Genomic DNA, 19228 nt, shown 5'->3' on the forward strand with positions numbered 1-19228 from the left:
CCCCCCTTCCTTCCTCACCCCTAGGCACCCTGCTGGATCGTGGGCAGATTGGAGCCTGAGGCCAGGAATGTTGCTCTCTGAGGTCTGTGGTTTAGATCCTGGATTTCATTCCTTCCCTCCCCTCTTGAGGTTTCCCCTAAGTCGCCTTCTTCCTTCACACCTTCTCCTGGCCCTGGCCCTGGGACTTTTCTAGAAGTTTGTTTCCAATTTCTGGCTTTTGGGGTGAAACATGACTGCTTCATGTTTTTGAGACTGTTTCCTGCTGGGTGTGAACTGTCACAAGTTCCTGAGTTTCCTGATCTGTGGAGCTTTCTCGAAGTCTCCATGGTGCTGGGCTTGTGTCTTGTTTATGTCTATTGAGAAGAAGGGGATGGCTTCTCTCCCCACCCCAGGTTGCGTTAACTCCTGGGGGAGGGACTCGGATTCCTGCTGGCTCACTGGTGCCCTAGGGTGGGGTTGGCCTCATCAGGGGCTTGGTAAATATTTCTGAATGCCTACTAGGAATTTCCAGTCATCCACATCCCTCTAGATGGGATTTGGACTAGTTGAGACAGCTAACATGGCTGACTGGCTGGGGCAAAAGATGGCTGAATTGGGGAGGGCCAAAGGAGGGAAGGGGATAAGAGGAAAACAGCAGAAAGATAGAAACTACCCTTCCAAGGGGGAGGGCTGCAGCAATTGATGTGCAGACACTGTCAGCATGGCAACCTGAGATGTCAGGAAAGAGGAGGTGACAGTGGGTTGTGCTGGGCCTTACTGAACCAGAGAACCTTGCTCTGATCCATGCGCAGCCTCATATTAATTCTGTAAGTTTGTGCACAGCTCTTCCTCCATCCAAGCCTCAGTTTCTCCATCAGTAAAATGAAAATAAGATCTGATTTGGGAAAAAAAAAAAAAAAAAACATCCAGCACTATTTCTCACTTTCCCCCATCCCCCTCACAACCAGCTTTGGGGTAAGGGGCTTGCAGACATTTGGCTCCATTTTGGAGAGATGTGGATACTTGAAGGAAGAGCTCCCATGGAAAATCCCACTAGTCCAGTGTAGAGTGTTTTTCAAGTTTTTGTTTGTTCTAGCTGTGAAAGTGAGCTTAATGGTTCCTTGGAGAAAGGTATGCATTATCAGGCATTCCTTAACCCCCAAAGATCCCAGTATGACATTGTTTATTTATTTGTTAGTTTGTTGGTTTTAACTGGCAAAAGCTAATTATATGATTGAAGCAACCTCAGGCCCCTCTGATATCATTTTCCTTGCAGATGTAGCCTAGGGGCAGGAGGGTTTTGGTCATCCCACTGATAGCATTTTTCTCTGCCTCTGCACTGTTAGACCTGGGGGGTGGGGTTCCTGTTGATAGATTTCAGACATCTGGGAGGATTGCACCATGTTCCCAGCCATGTTTCCAGCCACGAGCTTATTTTACAGGGTCTCGGGCTTCCATTTTCCCTCCACCCTCTAAGAGAGAGGGAGGGAGAATGACAGGGATAGAGAAAGAACACTGACCCTTATTTCTTCAGAGGACTGAGGGGCACCCATGCCCAAGAGAACTGAAAAGCCTCAGGGAAGAAGACATCTTCTGGATATTGCAATTGAAAATGGAAACTGCTTTTCCCAAGCCCAGTTCTTTCCTAGTCCACAATAGGAATTAGCCACTTCAGACATAAAAAAATGGCACTAGGTTAGCACATCTGTATGCCAGTTAAGCAATTTGGAGAGCTTGAAATACTGCAGAAAAATGCATCTGGCAACCCAAGTTGGCAGTCCTTTGGTCTGCAACACAGGGGCCCAAGTCTCCTGCTTTGTTTACCCCTTATTTTGCATAGAAAGTTGCCTGCTGCCTTTTTGAAAAAACTCATTTTGGAAGTGTAATAAGCAAATAGGAAAGCATTGAAATCATCAGTGAACAGCTCAGTGGATTTCCACAAAGTAAACATGCTCATGTAACAAGCACCTAGATGGTGAAATAGAACATTAGCAGCAACCTCCCATTTGCAGTGTCCCCTCCCTGTAAATCTCCTCCCCAAAAGAAAACACTCTCCTGCTTTCCAACATCCACATTAATTTGGACTGATGGCTTTTTTAAAAGCTTTTAATTATATTTTTCAAAGATACACAGAAGTAGAGGGAATAGTAGACTGAATATTCACATACCCATTATTAGCTTCATCATTTTTGAACTCACAGCCACTTATTTTGTCTGCCCCCCCTACCAACCACCATTTCTGGCTTAGATTACTTTGAAACAAATCTCTGACATCATATCACTTCATATGTAATTGTTTTAGTCATTAAAAAATCACAAACATAAGACTATTATTAAGCCAAACATGTTAAGAATAATTTTTGCCTCAACTACACAGTGTTCAAAGCTCTCCTATTGTGACACAAAGAGGATTTTTTTTTATAGCCTGCTTTTAAAAACTAGGATCCAAATAAGATCCATACATTAGCATAGGGGGCATTTTAATTTTATTTATTTTTTTATTGAATTAGAACCTATATACATAAAAGTGCTCAAATTAAAAGTATACAGTTGATGAATTGTCAGAAAATGACCACAGTGGTATATGGAAAGCCAGGTCAAGAACTGGAATATGACCAGAACCTCTGCATCTCCCTGGGGCCCTTTATTATTTATTACTACCTCTCTGCAAAGTAAGTACTAACCTCACTTCCAACAAAACACCATAGGAGTTTCATACTTTAGAAGATGGCTTTTTAATTTAAAAAAATGGTCTTTATTTGCAGTAGTATTGTCATTATTATTGTTGTCCTGCTGGCTGTGGCCCTCAGGACAGACTCCTGTTTGGCCATCATTTCCTGGATAACATCTGTTCTTGAGTATTCCTTCCTCCACCTCCTGCCCCCATCACAGTGAGTATTAAAACCCCACAAAACTGCAGAATATTCCCACAATTTTCTGGTCCTCTCTGGGAGAGGCTGTTCCAACTTTTGCAAGCATTCCTCAGTAGCCCTGGCCCTGAGCCTGCTCCTCCCTCCCAGGTGGTCCTGCTCAGACAACCAGGAAACCCAGGCCAGAACTTGTAAAATATGCCCCCCACCTCATTTTACACCAAATTCCCTTTGTTAAAAAACTAAGATATTATAAAAGAGAAATAGCATAGAAAGTCCCCAAAGAGAAACAAAATTTAAATTGAATTAACCAGTATAATCTGTTAGTGCCTCATAATTTTCCATTAATGGTTACTAATTAAGCCTTGCATTACAAATATTTCGTTTGCGTCTGTCTCAAGAGTCACCAGCTGGGGCCCCTATGGAGTGGAAAGCAGAGCTTCATTTATTGTTTGTATATTCTAGGGTTGAAGGACCTCAGACTGCCCTGGAGAATGAAGACTCTACCCGTGATGTTGTCGTCTATGGCCCCCAGCCCCAGCCTCCTAGCAGGAAGCTCCTCTCTGAAGAAACAAAACCTACTGCCTCTGTGATTGGGCGCCCATCTGGCAAACTTCCAGAAGCCTCTCGCATCCTGAACACCATCTTGAGTAACTATGACCACAAACTGCGCCCTGGCATTGGTGGTGAGTAGCAGAACAAATTCTTTTCCTTTTGGAGGAAAGGAGGGTTGTAGGCATAGTAGTGGAGCCTGGGCCTGGAGTGTAGATTAGGGTGCCATGTGCATAGATAGGAACATCTGCAGCTTACCCATCAGGTAAGAAATACTAACTCTAGTGTAAGAAGGCCATTGACCTTGATAAAATTTGTTTCCTTCTCTTCACCCTCAGATTTTCCAACCATAAAATGACTGATCTTCAAGGTGTGTGCTCAACTAGAACTAGAATTGGTTCTCTTTCCTAGTTTCTGACCACCCCTCCCCTGCCCGATGCTCCTATTCATCACTTATTGTCTTCTACTTCTGTTTCCCTTATAGAGAAGCCCACTGTGGTCACTGTTGAGGTCTCCGTCAATAGCCTTGGCCCTCTTTCCATCTTGGACATGGTGAGTACTGACCTTTGGTTTTAGTATTTTCTAGCCCAGGGGATGATCTATGGGGCCTGCCACTTGTACTTTCTTACTCTATTTTTCTGTAACAACTCTAAGAGTTTTGTTTGTTTGGGGAGGAAGGGGGACATTTTAACTATTGCTAACTTGAGAATGAGGTTGGAAAAGGTAAGTCCCTTGCTGCCTGAAGAGGACCTTCAGAACTATGATTACGTCTTCCAGTCTTGTATTCAAAATAAAATAATAAAACACTACAACAGAATGGCTCTTTTTTTCTGATCCTTATTTGTATGACTTACATTTGTAGTCACAAGTTCTTGTTCTATACTCGTGTCTCTAAATTTGCTCTAGTTCCTTCTCTCCCTCTTTTTCCAGTAGTATCATCCTAGTGTCAGTACTGTTGTCACTTAGCCTTTATCATCTCCCACCTAAAATATGCAAAGGTGTCCACCTACCCCAATCATCCTGTCAAGCCAGTCTCCCTAATGATGTGCCACCTGAAGGCCTGACCCTACTTAGAGCATGCAGTCCAACCCCTCAGTCCAGCAATCAAGGCCCTCTGTGGCTCTTTTCCTGTTCACCTTCAGAGACCACATGCTCTGATCACGCTAGAAAATATGGACATTCCCAGACCACCATACACCTTTGAGCTGAACCTTTGTCCCAGCAATTTCCAGTTTGAGATGTGGTTGCTCTACTTTCTTACTTGTCAAAAGTCTTCTCCTTGAGCTGGAGTTATAGCTCAGTGGTGGAGCGCTTGACTCACACATGTGAGACCATGGGTTTGATCCACAGCACCACATAAAAATAAACAAATAAAAATAAAGATTTTGTGTCCATCTACAACTAAAAAACTACTTAACAAAAAAACCTTCTCCTTTAGGGTACACCTCAGTTGACATCTTATTTATGGCAACTTCCCTCACTCTCACGACTATTAATTGCTCCCTTCATATACTACATTCCTCTCTGCATACTCACATTTTTCTAGCTTATACTTAGCTTGATCTTCTCTAATTTCATGGTAATTATTTGCTCTTTATCTGCCTTCCTGTCTCTACTACGAACTGTATGCCAAGGACTCAGTATATATTAGCTAACCAAAAGAATTATGACAGATGCTCTGCAAAAGCCACTTACATCTGCAGAGCCTGACAATGAAGAAGGCTATAGTAACCAATTCCATCATAAGCATAGGCAAGGATGTGTACTGTTTTAACATATCCACTAGTAGCCAACAAGCGCCATGTGTCTTGAGTTCAGAGCCTTGACTTTAAGATGGGCTTTGAAAATAGACACCCCAAAGTAAGTAACCTTCATGGAAGATTGAAATGTTTATAAAGGTGAGTGTAAGAATGAGGCTTCCCCTGTGATACTGTGTTTGGCAATTTGGTTCTTAAAGCACAGTGTTTTTATGCATTGCTATGTAACAAATTACCCCCAAAACATAGTGTGTTAAAATGACTAATAGTCATTACGTCATAGCTTGCCTGTTCTAGGAATTCAGGCATGGCCTGGCTGAATTTTCTGTTTCAGGGTCTTAACAAGACTGTAGTCAAGGTGTCATTTGGAACTGAGGTCTCAGTTGAAAGACCAGTTGAGGGAGGGTTCACACCCAAGCATACTCCCATAGTTGATGGATTCAATTCCTTTCTAGCTATGTTCCAAAAGCTTTCCTCAGTGCTATTTGGGTCTTTCCAATAGTTGCTCACAATATAGCAGCTGATTTCCCTCTGAGCGAGAAAGTATGAGAAAAGGTGCTCAAAATTGAGGGCACAATGTTTTGTAATCTGACTTTATGAGTGATATCCCACTGTATTCTGTTCATTAGGAGCAAGCCATTAGTTACAGCCCATAGTCATGTGGTAGGCATTACACAAGAGCATGAACACCAAGGGGTAAATTGTTGGTATTCATATTGAAGTCTGCCTACAACCCATGGTCATTATGTTCCTGTTAGAGCAAGAGCCAGATGTTGAAGTCTTGTGGTCCCACCATTTTAGCCACTCTCTACTCTTAATAGGAAATGGACTTTTGAGGTTATTGGTTGAGGGTGGGGAAAGTGGCTCAGTGTATTTTCTTGTACCAGTCTTTGGCCCCTATCCTTTAGTGTGCCAGTCTAAATACCAGCAAGCTGGCTTGTTCGTTCCTTTTTAAGTTGTCCACCTCCACTCAGTGGCTAAATTCTTTGACTAAGTAGAGAGAACATAAACATTGATAAATGGAGCAAATGCTCCTAAGTTGCTTTGTTCTGTTTTTCTGAATGAGCATCTTGTAAAACTGATAGAGTACTGGAAAAATTGTGGCTAAAATATTCACAATTTGTTTAAGATATAATTTGGGGAAATCAAAATCTATCATCCACAAGCATTCTTGTGGCAGCAGAGCAGCAGTAGCCCTACTCATAGTTGCTGATTGTCCCATCTCTCTTTTTTCCACACCTGTTAATGCTGCCAGCACCAGCTTTACCTGAGGTGCCAGGAAATGCTGATAACTGGCAAGCTTAGAGGGTACAGTCTAATAGCCCAGCAGTCACCACACTTGATGTGGGACAGAGAACTGGTCCAAAATGGGAACCAACAGTTTGGTTTTCTTTGGCAAGCAAGGTGGTGCTTTAGGCTAGGCCAAGTGCCTTTTGAAACTTCCCAACCCTCAAGTGGTATTAAATTTCCCTTAGAATTCTCAGTTTCTACCTAGTTCCAAATCATTCTTGAAAGCTGTGGGAAGTTCCTGTTGTTATATAGTCTACTTTTCCCTGGTGCACTTAATGATTGTCTCTGCCACAGAACTTGCCAGCACTCAAAGCATTCTTGTCTCTGAATCCTCATGACAGTCTGTTTGCCAACCAAAGCTACCATTAAAGATCCCATCTTAATATTTGTGGCAACTGAGCCTATCAGTAATATTGTGAGTCCCCGTGTTAATTATGCTGTCAGTATAGTTGTTTAAAGGGAGTTTCAGCACCCTTTGGTCAATTATGTAAAAAATATAGGGAAAGAAACCTGAGCCCATGGCAGGTGGATTTTAATAAATTGCTTCTGCCAATCTCCTAGCTAAACTTTTCAAAACACCCAGTATGAGTTTAAAAGGCAGTGACCAATCTGGGACTGACTGTTGCTGACACTGTTTCTTGCTGTGGAAATTATTGTAGGTGATTCTAATTAAGCCAATTCTTAAATACTAAATTTCTAGTTTCAGCTGAGCTAAAAGAAATGTACATCCCCAACCTCCCTTGTCAAACTGGGGAAAAAATGGAAACATTAGTTACTGGTTGATGTGTAAAGAACTTAAAATTGGTGTCTTGTTAAATTGAAATTAAATGCTCATTTGGAACACTTTATAGCAGACTATGAGCACAGCATGAGTATGGAGGGGAAGGTTTCCCACTGGTTGTCAAGCAGCTTATGTGGCCTGGCTATGAAGGAGACCCTGCTGGCCAAGTTGGAAGTGCCAGCCACTGGTAATGTGGAAACACTTTGAAGGCCATTTGAAGGCAGTCAGGGTGGGATGGCATGGGACAGGGTCAAGGGCTCCCACATTAATGTAAGCCAGCCTCTGCCACCTCTTTCTGTCTGCTTCCCTGACATACTCCAGAGAACATTCTCAGTTTTTCCTTCCTTTTCTGGCTTCCATCAATTTGGGCAGCAGGAATTTTCTTGATCTCTTTCCTCAGGTCTCTACTGGCCTCCAGTGTTGTGGGTTTCTGGCTGGTATTTATTGTTTGATACATAGGAACTCAAAGAAAGGACATGGGGATTCTGCAGAAGAAAATTGAACCTTGATATTCAAAGGGATTGGGGGCAAGTAAGGGCCATCCTAGGGCAAGGTCATGGTGCTTTGAGTGGCAAAGCCATTGTGCTGCCTTTGGCTGTGTGACTTTGGACAGTTCCCTATCTCTCCAAGCCTGTTTCTCTACCTGTAAAATACACAAGGTAGGCTAGCCCTTAGAGTTCTGCCATGATGTACTTCTGGTACTTCCTGTTCAAATTGCGTGCAGTTCTATTGCAATCTGTTTTCTATACCAGGGGTGCATGTATCTGGCTATTCATACTTTGTCCTATTAAACATCCTTCTTGATGTTTAACAGACACATTATGGAACTGACAGTATCTGGAGACCAAATAATCATGCGTATATCTATGCATATGCACACACGCATTCAAAGGTTACAGGCACTTGTTTGATATGAAACACAAAGCAAAGCAAAGCAAAAAAAAAAAAGATTCTCGTTTAAAAAACATCAGACTATATAGACATTTCTCTTGTGACTCAAAGCCCTTCATTTTTAAATATAATTCAGGGGAATGAAGGATTGAGGTTAATTAACATCTGTGCTTCCCGAATAAAAGCTGACAGGAAACTTTGCTGTATACAACCAAAGGTGTGTGTACTTTTAAAATTTTTAAATGGTTTTGAGCTGGGATCATTGATTTGCTGTGGAAATGTGGGTATTTAGAGTGTGTTGATTTGGATGGGGTCACAGCTCTACAGCCCTATGTGAGCACGATGAGGTGCTGAGCCCAACCTATGCAATTAAGCTACCAGTGCCTGCCTGTTTCTAGATGAAGTGTGTTTTCCTACACTATTAGTGATTTGGGAATATTACTTTCTTCTAGGAAATAGAAAACTCCTACAGTCAAACTTTATGCTGCTTTTCTCTGTGCAAACTTAGGAGGATGCCAGAGGGTCTATCAATGACATCGTCTACTGGTAGATGAAGGGTCACAATGTCAACTCTGGACACATGGCAGTTTGAGTCATTTATAAATTATTTTCAGTCCCCTCCCACCACTTAATAAAGGAGATGGAGGGTAAATATGCAAGGTCACATGAACATTTACTTAAAATTTTGATTAGAAGTGAAAGTAGTTCTACAGGAAAAAATAAAGTGGGACTACTTACCACTAGAGATGAACAGATCTCCTTCCATATTCCCTTGGAACACTTTCTAGGGCACATTCTGTTGTTTGTAATGTCACTAATTGGAAAAAAAAAACTGATTACCCCAACTCACATCTTATCCCATAAAGCATGTGCTGATAAGGATCCCAGAATCCAGAACATCAGAGGTAACATAGACCTTTAAAGATCACCAAATTTCACACAAACCATTGTTGGATTGATATTGATTTTCTATACACATGGAAACCATTATCTTCCTTAATTCAATGACATTCATTCAGTAGTCTTTACTATGATATGACCAGGAGGAAACTCTACATTTCATTTTTATTCAGCTGTATGGTATGGACTGCAGTCATGTTTACCATTCTACTGGGCAACACATTCTTTGCAAATGGCAGAATCATTCCAGAATATAATGCTTGATCTTGTAAACACAGTGCAAAATGAGCAGTAGTACTGTGGACCAAGTTCTACAAGATACCTATGGACCCTTGAAAGCTTAAGAATATTGTTACATTTGGCAAAAAGAGTCATCTATGTAGTCCTTACAGATCTAATATTAAAATAACTGCGTAGGTTGAAGAAGTTGAAAGCTTTTAGTCATGAATGTCTATTCTAAAAAAAAGACAACTCAGGAGGACATGATTGCAATCTTCAAGTGCCTTTCCTTGATTCAAAGTTGCCTTTCATTTAAGATGTACAGACAATTTAAATCACAGTTCGTTAAACCAAGGAGAAATGCTGCATTACAAATATGTATCAATTATAAGATGTGTCCTAGTTTCCAAAATGTGGGTAAAGGGCATCTTAGCACCAATGAAATGCCATTTCTGGAGATCTGTTCTTTGGAGCAGGAATAAGACTTGTTCTGTCTGCTGCATTTTAAGGCAAGCCTTTCTGTTGTTCTGCTATGTGTTAACTGCCTCATGATGTGGGGACCTAGATCTCCTTGTTAGGGTGATCAAGCAAGGCATGACTGACCTGGCTGGGATAATTTGAATTGGTACCTTCTGAGTCTTTTCCGGTCATGACATTGGAAGTGTTCCTGGGCAGAGAGGATGGACCTTATTCCACTCCTGCTTCCTGGTCCAGTGCTCTCTATATATCATCACATTGGCTTTAGGATTCCAGGTTATAGAGTGAAACACAATATACTTGCATGTGGATGTCCTTTGTGTGCTCAGCCCCAAGTATGTGGTTTTCTGTCATTCCTGCCAGGAATACACCATTGACATCATCTTCCTCCAGACGTGGTATGATGAACGCCTTCGTTATAATGACACCTTTGAGACTCTTGTTCTGAATGGCAATGTGGTGAGCCAGCTGTGGATCCCAGACACCTTTTTTAGGAATTCTAAGAGGACCCAAGAGCATGAGATCACCATGCCCAACCAGATGGTCCGCATCCACAAGGATGGCAAGGTGTTGTACACAATTAGGTATGTCAAGCCTCTGGCATCTCACCTCATGGGATTCACCCTCCCCTTCTAGAAATTTTAGCCAAAGAAACATGGGCAAAGATTTCATCCTGAATGATATTCTGAAGGGCCTGTACAGCTTTCCCAGACCATGTGCACCACCTCTTCATTTACAGAAATAGGCACCAAGGCCTCAAAAACAAAAAGATGTTGCTACACACCAAGTTTTTTGCAGAGTTGGGACTGGTACCCAGTTATTTGGCTCTTCAACTAGAATGTACCAGTATGACTGCACTGCCTGGACAATTCCATCCCAAGTGGACACTGGATGTAAAGACACGTCCACGGTGGTGGAATTGTCCAGGCGGAGCAGCAACACAGCGATTGAAAAGGTAACTGAAACCAGGCTAGATACTGAAATGCCTGGAATAAGGTTATTTGTCATGGGTGTTGGGATGGGAAGGTAATACAGAATATGAGAATGTTTCCAGGTTATGAGAACTGATTTGAGCAAGAAATGGAAGTCCGTCTATGTTGGTCCATACACTTTTCTGATGATGGAGCCCAAGTTAGTCAGATACACTCAAGCTATTCTTCCTCTTTTTTTTCTCTACTTTGAACTTTTTGTCTTAAATTCTACCGTTGCCAATCAATGGTGGTGGCCCCAAGATCGAAGTTGTGTGGTTACCTAAGTTCTCAGAGCCTGCCTAATGAGGCTCCTTTCTCCCTTCCAGGATGACCATTGAGGCGGGATGTTCACTCCAAATGTTCAAATTCCCAATGGATTCTCACTCTTGCCCTCTGTCTTTCTCTAGCTGTGAGTACCTTCTTAGGTTTCTGGGGACCCAGAGATATTTTGGGCCCTTCTTTTTCTCATCTTTGCCCTTTGCATTTTTTTTTCTGCTTTTGCTTTTCTGCTGAGATGGTGCCAAGGTTGTGCAGGGTCTCTATCCTACATTCCCCATCTTCATCTCCTTTCCTGCCTACAATTCTGTGTTGCTCCACCTGGGCCTTATGTTGTGTTCTTCCTTCTCCCTTGCACCCCCCTGAAGTCCACCATCTGCTTCTGAAGTGTATCTTAAGTATGTCTGTTTCTCTTCACCTTCCATTTTCACTACCTGGGTTTAGGTCTTTGTCATCTTCCACTTGGACTTTTGCATCATCTTCATGTTAAAATTGAACATGTCAAAACTCAATTGTCTCCTCCCAACCCCTACCTCCAAAACAAATGTGTTGCTTCTGTGTTTTCATCTGTCTCATTAAAGGGCACCATAACCCACCCAAGTTGTCCAAGCCAACAACACTGATGCTTCCCTCTCCCTAACCTCCTATACCTAATCAATCTATACACCCTATTGGTATTCCCTCCCAAATCTCTATTTATTGCTTCTATTTCTCTGCATCCTGGCTGTCACAGCTTTGACTCCTGCCTTCATTCATTTTGCTGTGCTTGGATTACTTCACTCACCCCCCTCATAACTGGCCAACTTGCTAACATGCTCTGCTCACATAGGAACCAGAGTGACCTGGTGGAAGTCTTATCTAGGCCAGGTCACTTCTTCATTTGGAATCATTTCTTAACTCTCATGGACCTTAAAACGACCCTCAAGGCTCTTGCTGAACTTGTTCCTCCTACCTCCTCCTGTACAACTCATCCTCTTTAAGCTAGCCTTCCTGAAATTTTGCTATTTTTGCAATAAACTAAGCATTTCACCTTTCTGTGCTGCTCCTCACCCCTCAGCCTCATCCATGTAGATAATGTTTACTTGCCTTTCAAGACTTAACAGAATGTTACCTGTTCTATGACATCTTTTCTGAGTGTGTACCAAAGTGATCTTTCCCAACTTTGTTTTCTCCCTGCTCCATGGGGAGAGGTTTTCCAGAGCAGTTCAAAAATCACAGCTGTTTTACTCAATGAAATGTGAACACTTGAGCAGGGTTCATGCCTTGTTCATCTCTGTATTTGCAGCCCAGGGCTTGGTTCTAAGGAATGCTCGGTAAATGTACTTATCGAATGGACCTCACCAACCAGGTAAGAGAGGCAAATTCCAAGAGCTGGTGAGGCCAGAGTCAGGACTCTGAGGCATTAATCAGGCTAACTCCATACTGGTGGGGTGCTCTGCTGGGCTTCCCAGTCTGATGTGAACCTCCTTCCCATGTTGCTTTCCAGTTTCCTATCCTAAAAGTGATATGATCTACAAGTGGGACAATTTCAAGCTTGAAATCAATGAAAAGAACTCCTGGAAGCTCTTCCAGTTTGATTTTACAGGAGTGAGCAACAAAACTGAAACTATCTCAACCCCAGCTGGTAAGTGTTCCATGGGAGCCAGGGCTAGGCAGAGGCCGAGGAGGGTGGTACGGCTGACTGGAGAATGCTGTCTGTACAAATGTTGTTGTAACATCCTGTGGAAATACCGCGGAAAACATGGCTCCTGTCTTGTAAATGCTAAGCACTTACAACTGTTTGCAGAGGAAACTGAGACTTTGCCAGTATGTCTCAGTCTCATCTGCAAAGAAGTAAGTGCTTTGCCAAGTCCCCTGAGACTTTAGGTAAGTAAAGTTTCGTTGTTCTCACAATTTGCAATTAGTTTTGTCATGCAGACCCCTCAGTTTCAAGGGCTTTGTTGAAACACTGACCTCCTTGGATGACTTTGGGGAATGGTGCTCATGTGAGTTCTTCATATCCAGAACCAGTCTGAGCTGACTGAATGGGAAGCAGGGTCTGCCCTAATGGGAGGTAGAGGTTAGAGGTCTAATGACATCTAGACAAAATATGGGGTAGTCTGGAGGGAGTTACAGCAGCTACGATGGCTGCTACACTGACTTTAGTCTTAAAGGAGCAGCTATGGAAAATACAATTTGCTGTTAAAGGCTTCATGGCAGATTCACCGTAGACTTGTAAATCATTGGTTTTCTGATCTTTCCACTAAGAAGGACGAAAGGGGAGGGTTCTGGGTCTCCTAACTTTCAGCTCCCAATTAGGAGTGAGCATCTTTGCTTGTGTTCCTAGGTGATCTGAATGAGGAGCCAAGGGTAGCTCCCAGAGCATTCCTGGAAACCCTCTTCACACGTACTGACCAAGTTCAGGGCATGGAGGCACTGCCCTCATCGTTTCCAGAATGTTGATGGAGCAAGTCACCAACCAGCCATTTGTCATGGGAAGCATTTTGTGTTGCTTCCTTGTGGCTAGACAGAATACTTTCTCTTGCTTCACTGAGTTGGTCACTGAGTGAAGGACAGCTCATGCTCACTTGGCTGGAGCTTTGATTGTACAGTACTAGGCAGGTGCCCTGGGCTGCCTTACTTTCCTTTTTCCTGGGGCTCCTGGGGAAGCAATTTTACTGTCTTCAACTTGAGATCCCTGCTCTTCTGCCAGCTAACCATGGGCCTGCCTCTTAGCTTTCTGCATCTCAGTTTCTCCAGGTAGGTGGAGACCTATCATCAAAAGTGGCAGAGAAAACAAGGCCCAGGGGCTTTCAAGTCACTAGTGGTTCCGTTTAGTAGATGGTTGTACATTGTTTCAAAATGGTGCCCTAGTGACTACAAAGCCCCAGAGCCAGGATCATCACCAAAGCAATAACAGTAGGTAAGCACCAGCTTTCCTTGGGAGGAGAGGACAGTTCTTGGGAAGAAAAGTGGAGGTCTTCTTTCTTTTCTGCTGAAGATTGTTCTTGATCCACAGTTTCTCCAGTGTCAGAGTTATCTTTGGAATTGGTCTCAAACTCTTCTGGTTAGCCCTTAGAGAAGTTCTCTCTGTCTGCAGAAGATTTCTGTGCTCATCTCCTCAGGGTTCAGAACATAGTGATAGCATGCTACTCTGGCCATCTTTGGCCTTGAGCCAGAGAATTTCTACTTCAGGAGGTTCTCAAAACCTTGTGAGTAAATCATCCTCCATGATGGTTGTTGAGCCTCTACTGGAATCTTTTAGTGATCAGAAGGAGTTCAGTTTCTTCTAAGGAGGTTTCTTCCTTTTTTACATAGCTCTGCCCATTGGAAAACCTCCATGTTCATCTGAAATTGTCATCTCTGGAACTTCTAACTATCAAACCTAGTTCTTTCCCCCTAGAACCATCTGACTTACATTAAGTCCAGGTACTATTTAAGAGGTCAACATTAAAAGACCAGTAATATCATTGCAGCCCTGTATCATATTTTATTGTAGTCTGTACAGCCCTCATTTCTTTTTTTCCCTTTTTCTTCAAAGCTTTGGGTTGACACAGTCTTTTTAATTGTGTCTCTATGATAGCAGGTTTAGAGAGCAGAAAGCATCTTTAATTTTGTTTTGTTTTGGGTCTTCAACTCCAAATATCTTTCTTCACTTACCTATGTTTCTGTGTTTCTTGTGAAGTAGACAGTGTATGTTGGTATCCTTCTCTTGACCTCCAAAATGAAAATTCCATCTCTTGATAAGTAGAGAAGGCTCTCCTCTGACCATAGTAAATTATAAAGTAGACAACTGCAATAGAATAACAAATCTCTTTTGCAATCAACATATATAAACTCAGCTATTTTTCAGGGGGCAGAGTTATAGCCAATTAGAGGAGTCTTAAATTGTAGTCAAGACCCCAGGGCAAGAGAATGAGGAATTTGATCAATACATACTTGCCAGTAGGCAAGTGTTAGATGGTCCCTCATGCCATTCTGGAGTTCTAACCCCAAAGCTACTACTCTGGAAACAGGTCTTCCACTGACCCCAGGCCACTTCCTTGCATTTTTCCAGAGAATCTGAGAAGTCTTGCTCCTTGAGTGTCAGTGCTGCCAAGGTGAGTAGGAAAGAAAGGTTGCTCTCATACAGCTCCAACTCACCCATACCTTCTGGGTAGGGGACCTCCCTTTAATGGACAGGTTGATGTTCTGGTCTGCTTTCCAAATCTGTTGCCTGGCAGTAGCAAGGATCACTGAGCATCCACTGGCTGTTTCAGGCTTGCATGGGTAGGGGCTAAGCTGCAGGGCCCACATGAGTCCTGCCTTGGAGGAATTTAAAAGCCTACTTAATTCAAGGACAAGGAGGAATTCTATAGCATCACTGAGGTGGGAGTTTGAAGATCAGCTTCACAAAGGAGCCAAGATTAGAGCTATTACAAATCCAGTGGGATGTTGAGAATGAAAAGTGATGTTCTGGGCTCAGAGAAAAACCCAACAAGTTGTGGAGTCATGATAACCTTCAGAGTGTTTGGGACAGTTGTTTCAAAGCATAAGGTAGCACGAAGAGTGCAGCAGAAAATGATCACTGGAGATGTAGTTTCTCATCTGGTTCTATAGGAGCCATTGTTGTTAGAGGTGAGAGCAACAGCAGGATGCAATACCCAAGTGAATGTGACAACCTCAGTTCATCTTGTAGATGTGTCCTCTGCAGACATAACATCAAAAGGGCTGACACTGGGCTTCTAATGTCAGCTGACAGAGTGCAGTCTTGATTCTGTAGCTCATGGAATAGAGTTTTGGGAGGAAGGAGAGCACTTGCTTTTGGCCACCAGTAGAGCAGCAAATGTGCATTCTGTGCTTTTGCCAAAAGTATTCTGCCCTTTCTCCATTACAGCACACTATCCTCAGCACGTTTCTTGAGAAAATATGTTATGAGGGCCATCAGTCTAGGTGTCATGCTGTGGTACTATGGACTACACATGGGTATATTCACTCAGTGGGAATGAATGCCTCAGCCAGCCATCTGGACATCAGCTCCTTGGCCCTGATATGAAGAGGACTGATTTTTTCCCATACACCCTGGAAACACAGATTTGGGGAGTGGGACGGTGGACTAACAAGTAGTTAATATTCTTGCTTTAACTTAGTTCTCAATTGATCATGGGTATTGCACTAAGTCTGCCCTCTGGTCCTATGTGTGTTGCACTGAAATGATGTCTCTGACCTAGGACAGTGGTAGGGAATCCCATAAGAATAATGGGAACTTTAATGTGCATATCTTACTGTACATCGCATCAATACTGTAATAAAATGGGTTTTTTTTTTATGTCTTTCAGGCGAATTCATGGTCATGACGTTCTTCTTTAATGTGAGCAGGCGTTTTGCTTTTGTTGCCTTTCATAACTACGTCCCTTCTTCTGTGACCACGATGCTTTCCTGGGTTTCCTTTTGGATCAAGAAGGAGTCTGCCCCAGCCAGGACCTCTTTAGGTAAGAGAGTAAGGTGGGCATAAGCATAGGTATGTAGTTGTGACTTACCTTGATCAGCACAAAGAATTGCCTTCTTGTGGTGTCCTTTATGTGTGTAATATATGGGTCAGGAGCTTAGCCTCCCTTTATTCCTTGCTCTTGCAGGCATCACCTCTGTGCTTACCATGACCACCCTAGGCACCTTTTCTCGTAAGAATTTCCCACGTGTCTCCTATATCACAGCCTTGGATTTCTATATTGCAATCTGCTTTGTCTTCTGCTTCTGTGCTCTGGTGGAGTTTGCTGTGCTCAACTTCCTGACCTACAACCAGACGAAAGCCCATGCTTCTCCGAAACTCCGCCATGTATGACCTGGGTATGGGAGTGGTGGCAAGGCTTTGGAGTGTGGAATCGTAGCAGCAAGGGCACTAGGGTTACGGCACATGGGTGGCCAGCTTCCCAGGTGATGGGGATTATGGGGATGGTGAAGGAAATCAAGCCACTAATGTGATGTTGGGTGTCCTGGGAGGCCAAGAAACAGAGTGCCAAGGAAAGAGTTTCCATCAAATCCTTTGGCAGTTCTTCTTAAGCTTGACATGCATTCCCTTAACTGTCATCTACTTCCCCCCCGTCCATTTCAGCCTCCTCTTGGTAGCCGTGCCCATGCCCACACCTGTGCTCGTGCCCGTGCCCGTGCCCGCCAGCAGCAGGAAGCGTTTATGTGTGAGATTGTCACCTCTGAAGGAAGTGATGGAGAAGAACATCTGTCTAGCTCAGCCCAGCGGCCCCCCAGCCCAGGTATCCCCCAGGGTCCCCGCAACATGTGCATCAGGTGCTGTGATGAGTGCAACAAGGGTTTCAAGAAGTATTTCTGCATGATCCCCGATTGTGAGGGCAGTACCTGGCAGCAGGGCCGCGTCTGCATCCACATCTACCGCCTGGATGACTATTCTCGAGTTCTTTTCCCAGTCTCCTTCTTCTTCTTCAATGTGCTCTATTGGCTTGTTTGCCTTAACCTGTAGGTGCCAGCTGGTACCCTGTGGGGCAGCCTCCCCATTTCCCCAGGAGGTCCCAAGCCCCTTGCCAAGGGAGATGAAAGACAGTAGCAGCAGCAGTAGGAGCACCTCTCTCTTTTCTTCCCTGTTCCCCAAATATAAGCCTGTGGACAATTTGTCTTTGCTGGCCTCTTCACACTGGCCCCTTCACTCAGTCTCCTCAGCAGCCCCTTTCAGGTAACCTAGCCCACATCTCTATTTTTCAAGGAGCATTCATGATGCTCAGTCTTAAAAATCATAGGTTCTCAGTAATCAGCTCCCTAAAACCATGCCCATGTATGAGCAGATTAGCTCTCTCCCAACTGTGCTGACAACCGTTGCCTTTTTCCAGAAACCCTTATTGCCTTTGTGGTGCTATGGGCCCACCTCTGGCCTCTGCCTCAAAGTGCACAGACAAGCTGCTCACCTATTTCTGACAATTCTTAAAGATGCTGAGCAGCAGTACATCAGGAGGGGATGCTCAATCTTAAAACAGATTATTATGTTCTTGTTTTAATCTCCCTACCCACCCTTCCTGTGCAAATAGACAGACACTGGAATTAACTCTTTAGGAGGAGGGAAGACAGCAAGTGGGCCTGTTCTGTGACAGTATCCCTTCCTCTGCTGCTGTGACACCTCCCTCTCCCCCCAGCCTCCATCTGCACTACCAATCCAATGCCCTTCATCCAGTGGGAATCTATTTTTGTGTGTGATAATAGTAATTAATTCCCTGCTTTTATGCCACCTTCCTCCTCCTACCTTGACCCTTGTGACTCTTTCTGTAACTTCCCCAGTGACTTTCCCAGCCCTGATCCAGGTCCTAGGCCTTGGTAACTTCCTGGGGCCAAGAAAGTAAGGAAGCTCTTTTTTGAAGCAGCAGCAGCAGGTGCCCATCTCAGGCACAGTTTACAAGTTTGACTGTTTCCTTGGTCCCTGGACCCATGAGCCAGTCCACTTTTATCCCTGGGGCACTCACACAATCACAATCAATTGAATTCCCTTAAATTTTAAGGCACTTTACCTTGACAAAGCACTTTTGACAAATTATTTTTGACAAATCATTTCTATTTAGAGCCTCATTTATAGCCAGCCCTGTGACATCTTTAGGGCAGGATTCTTATCCCCCCTATGCAGATGGGAACCATGAGGCACAGATTTCTATGGGACTGTGGATCTCACTGGAAGCCACTCAGGAGCCCACTGTCACCTTTTAGATCACTTGACAGGGCTAGGCAGCTCTGTTCACCATGATTCAATTCTATCACCTCTGCTGGCATCCCAGTGGCAGGGTCCAAAATGGCAGGATCCCTTCAGCATTGGCCTGCTCAATTCTTGGGCCTGAGGTGCTCAGACTGCCCCCCAAGATCGAACTTCTCCTGGCTCTAGTCACCCAGTGAGATGAATTTGGACATGCCCCACTGCTTGTATATGCTGAATGAAATCTGTGTCTGTATTTTATGGGGGGTGGGTAGGGTAGGGGATCCATCTGCTTTTTGTCACCATCATCTGAAAAGGGGAAATATATAAATAAATATATCAGCAAAGCATTCAAGGTGTGGTTGGTTTCTTTGGTGTCCAAGTTTGTTCTCAGCTCAGGTTTTAAAGTCCATGACCCAAACTTTTATCTGTTCCCCTGTCTTAGCCATAAATCCCTGGCCTGCCAGGCATGCACCAAGTACCCTTTCCTCAGTAACTAGTGGGATACAAAAGAAAGAGCACCTTTACAGATTCCCTGACTTATACCTATGCCTCTGTTCTGTCCTGTTCCTTTTGCTTTGCCCATCACTGTAGTCTATAACTTG

At 43.6% G+C, this 19228-nt stretch overlaps 1 protein-coding gene across 4 annotated transcripts; it reads left to right on the forward strand.

Annotated features, from left to right (window-relative positions):
• The first annotated feature begins 6 nt into the window (after window positions 1–6).
• Window positions 7–18963, forward strand: Gabre (gamma-aminobutyric acid type A receptor subunit epsilon). Of its 4 annotated transcripts, none has more exons than XM_048796971.1 (9): window positions 7–2870; window positions 3315–3535; window positions 3886–3953; window positions 10080–10300; window positions 11014–11096; window positions 12450–12587; window positions 16261–16413; window positions 16558–16757; window positions 17034–18963. In XM_048796971.1, exons 1-9 carry the CDS (start codon window positions 2728–2730, stop codon window positions 17412–17414), a joined length of 1608 nt encoding a protein of 535 aa, XP_048652928.1. In that variant the 5' UTR covers window positions 7–2727; the 3' UTR covers window positions 17415–18963. The 4 variants fall into 4 exon arrangements, with proteins under 4 accessions (XP_048652928.1, XP_048652929.1, XP_048652930.1 ...); XM_048796972.1 differs by having other exon boundaries at window positions 16657–16757; XM_048796973.1 differs by having other exon boundaries at window positions 16558–16768; window positions 17034–17162.
• Window positions 18964–19228: the final 265 nt, after the last annotated feature.

The sequence above is a fragment of the Marmota marmota genome, unplaced genomic scaffold (genome assembly GCF_001458135.2).
Source record: "Marmota marmota marmota unplaced genomic scaffold, marMar, whole genome shotgun sequence".
NCBI classification, from domain to species: domain Eukaryota; kingdom Metazoa; phylum Chordata; class Mammalia; order Rodentia; family Sciuridae; genus Marmota; species Marmota marmota.

What these genes read in the sequence shown, in the direction of transcription:
- Gabre (XM_048796971.1), top strand. Translation starts at nt 2,728, where the DNA reads ATGGTCTTTATTTGCAGTAGTATTGTCATTATTATTGTTGTCCTGCTG. An exon ending in ACTGCGCCCTGGCATTGGTG is followed by an intron (nt 3,536 to 3,885) that starts GTGAGTAGCAGA and finishes TTTCCCTTATAG; the next exon opens with AGAAGCCCACTGTGGTCACT. An exon ending in AAGGTGTTGTACACAATTAG is followed by an intron (nt 10,301 to 11,013) that starts GTATGTCAAGCC and finishes TCTCCCTTCCAG; the next exon opens with GATGACCATTGAGGCGGGAT.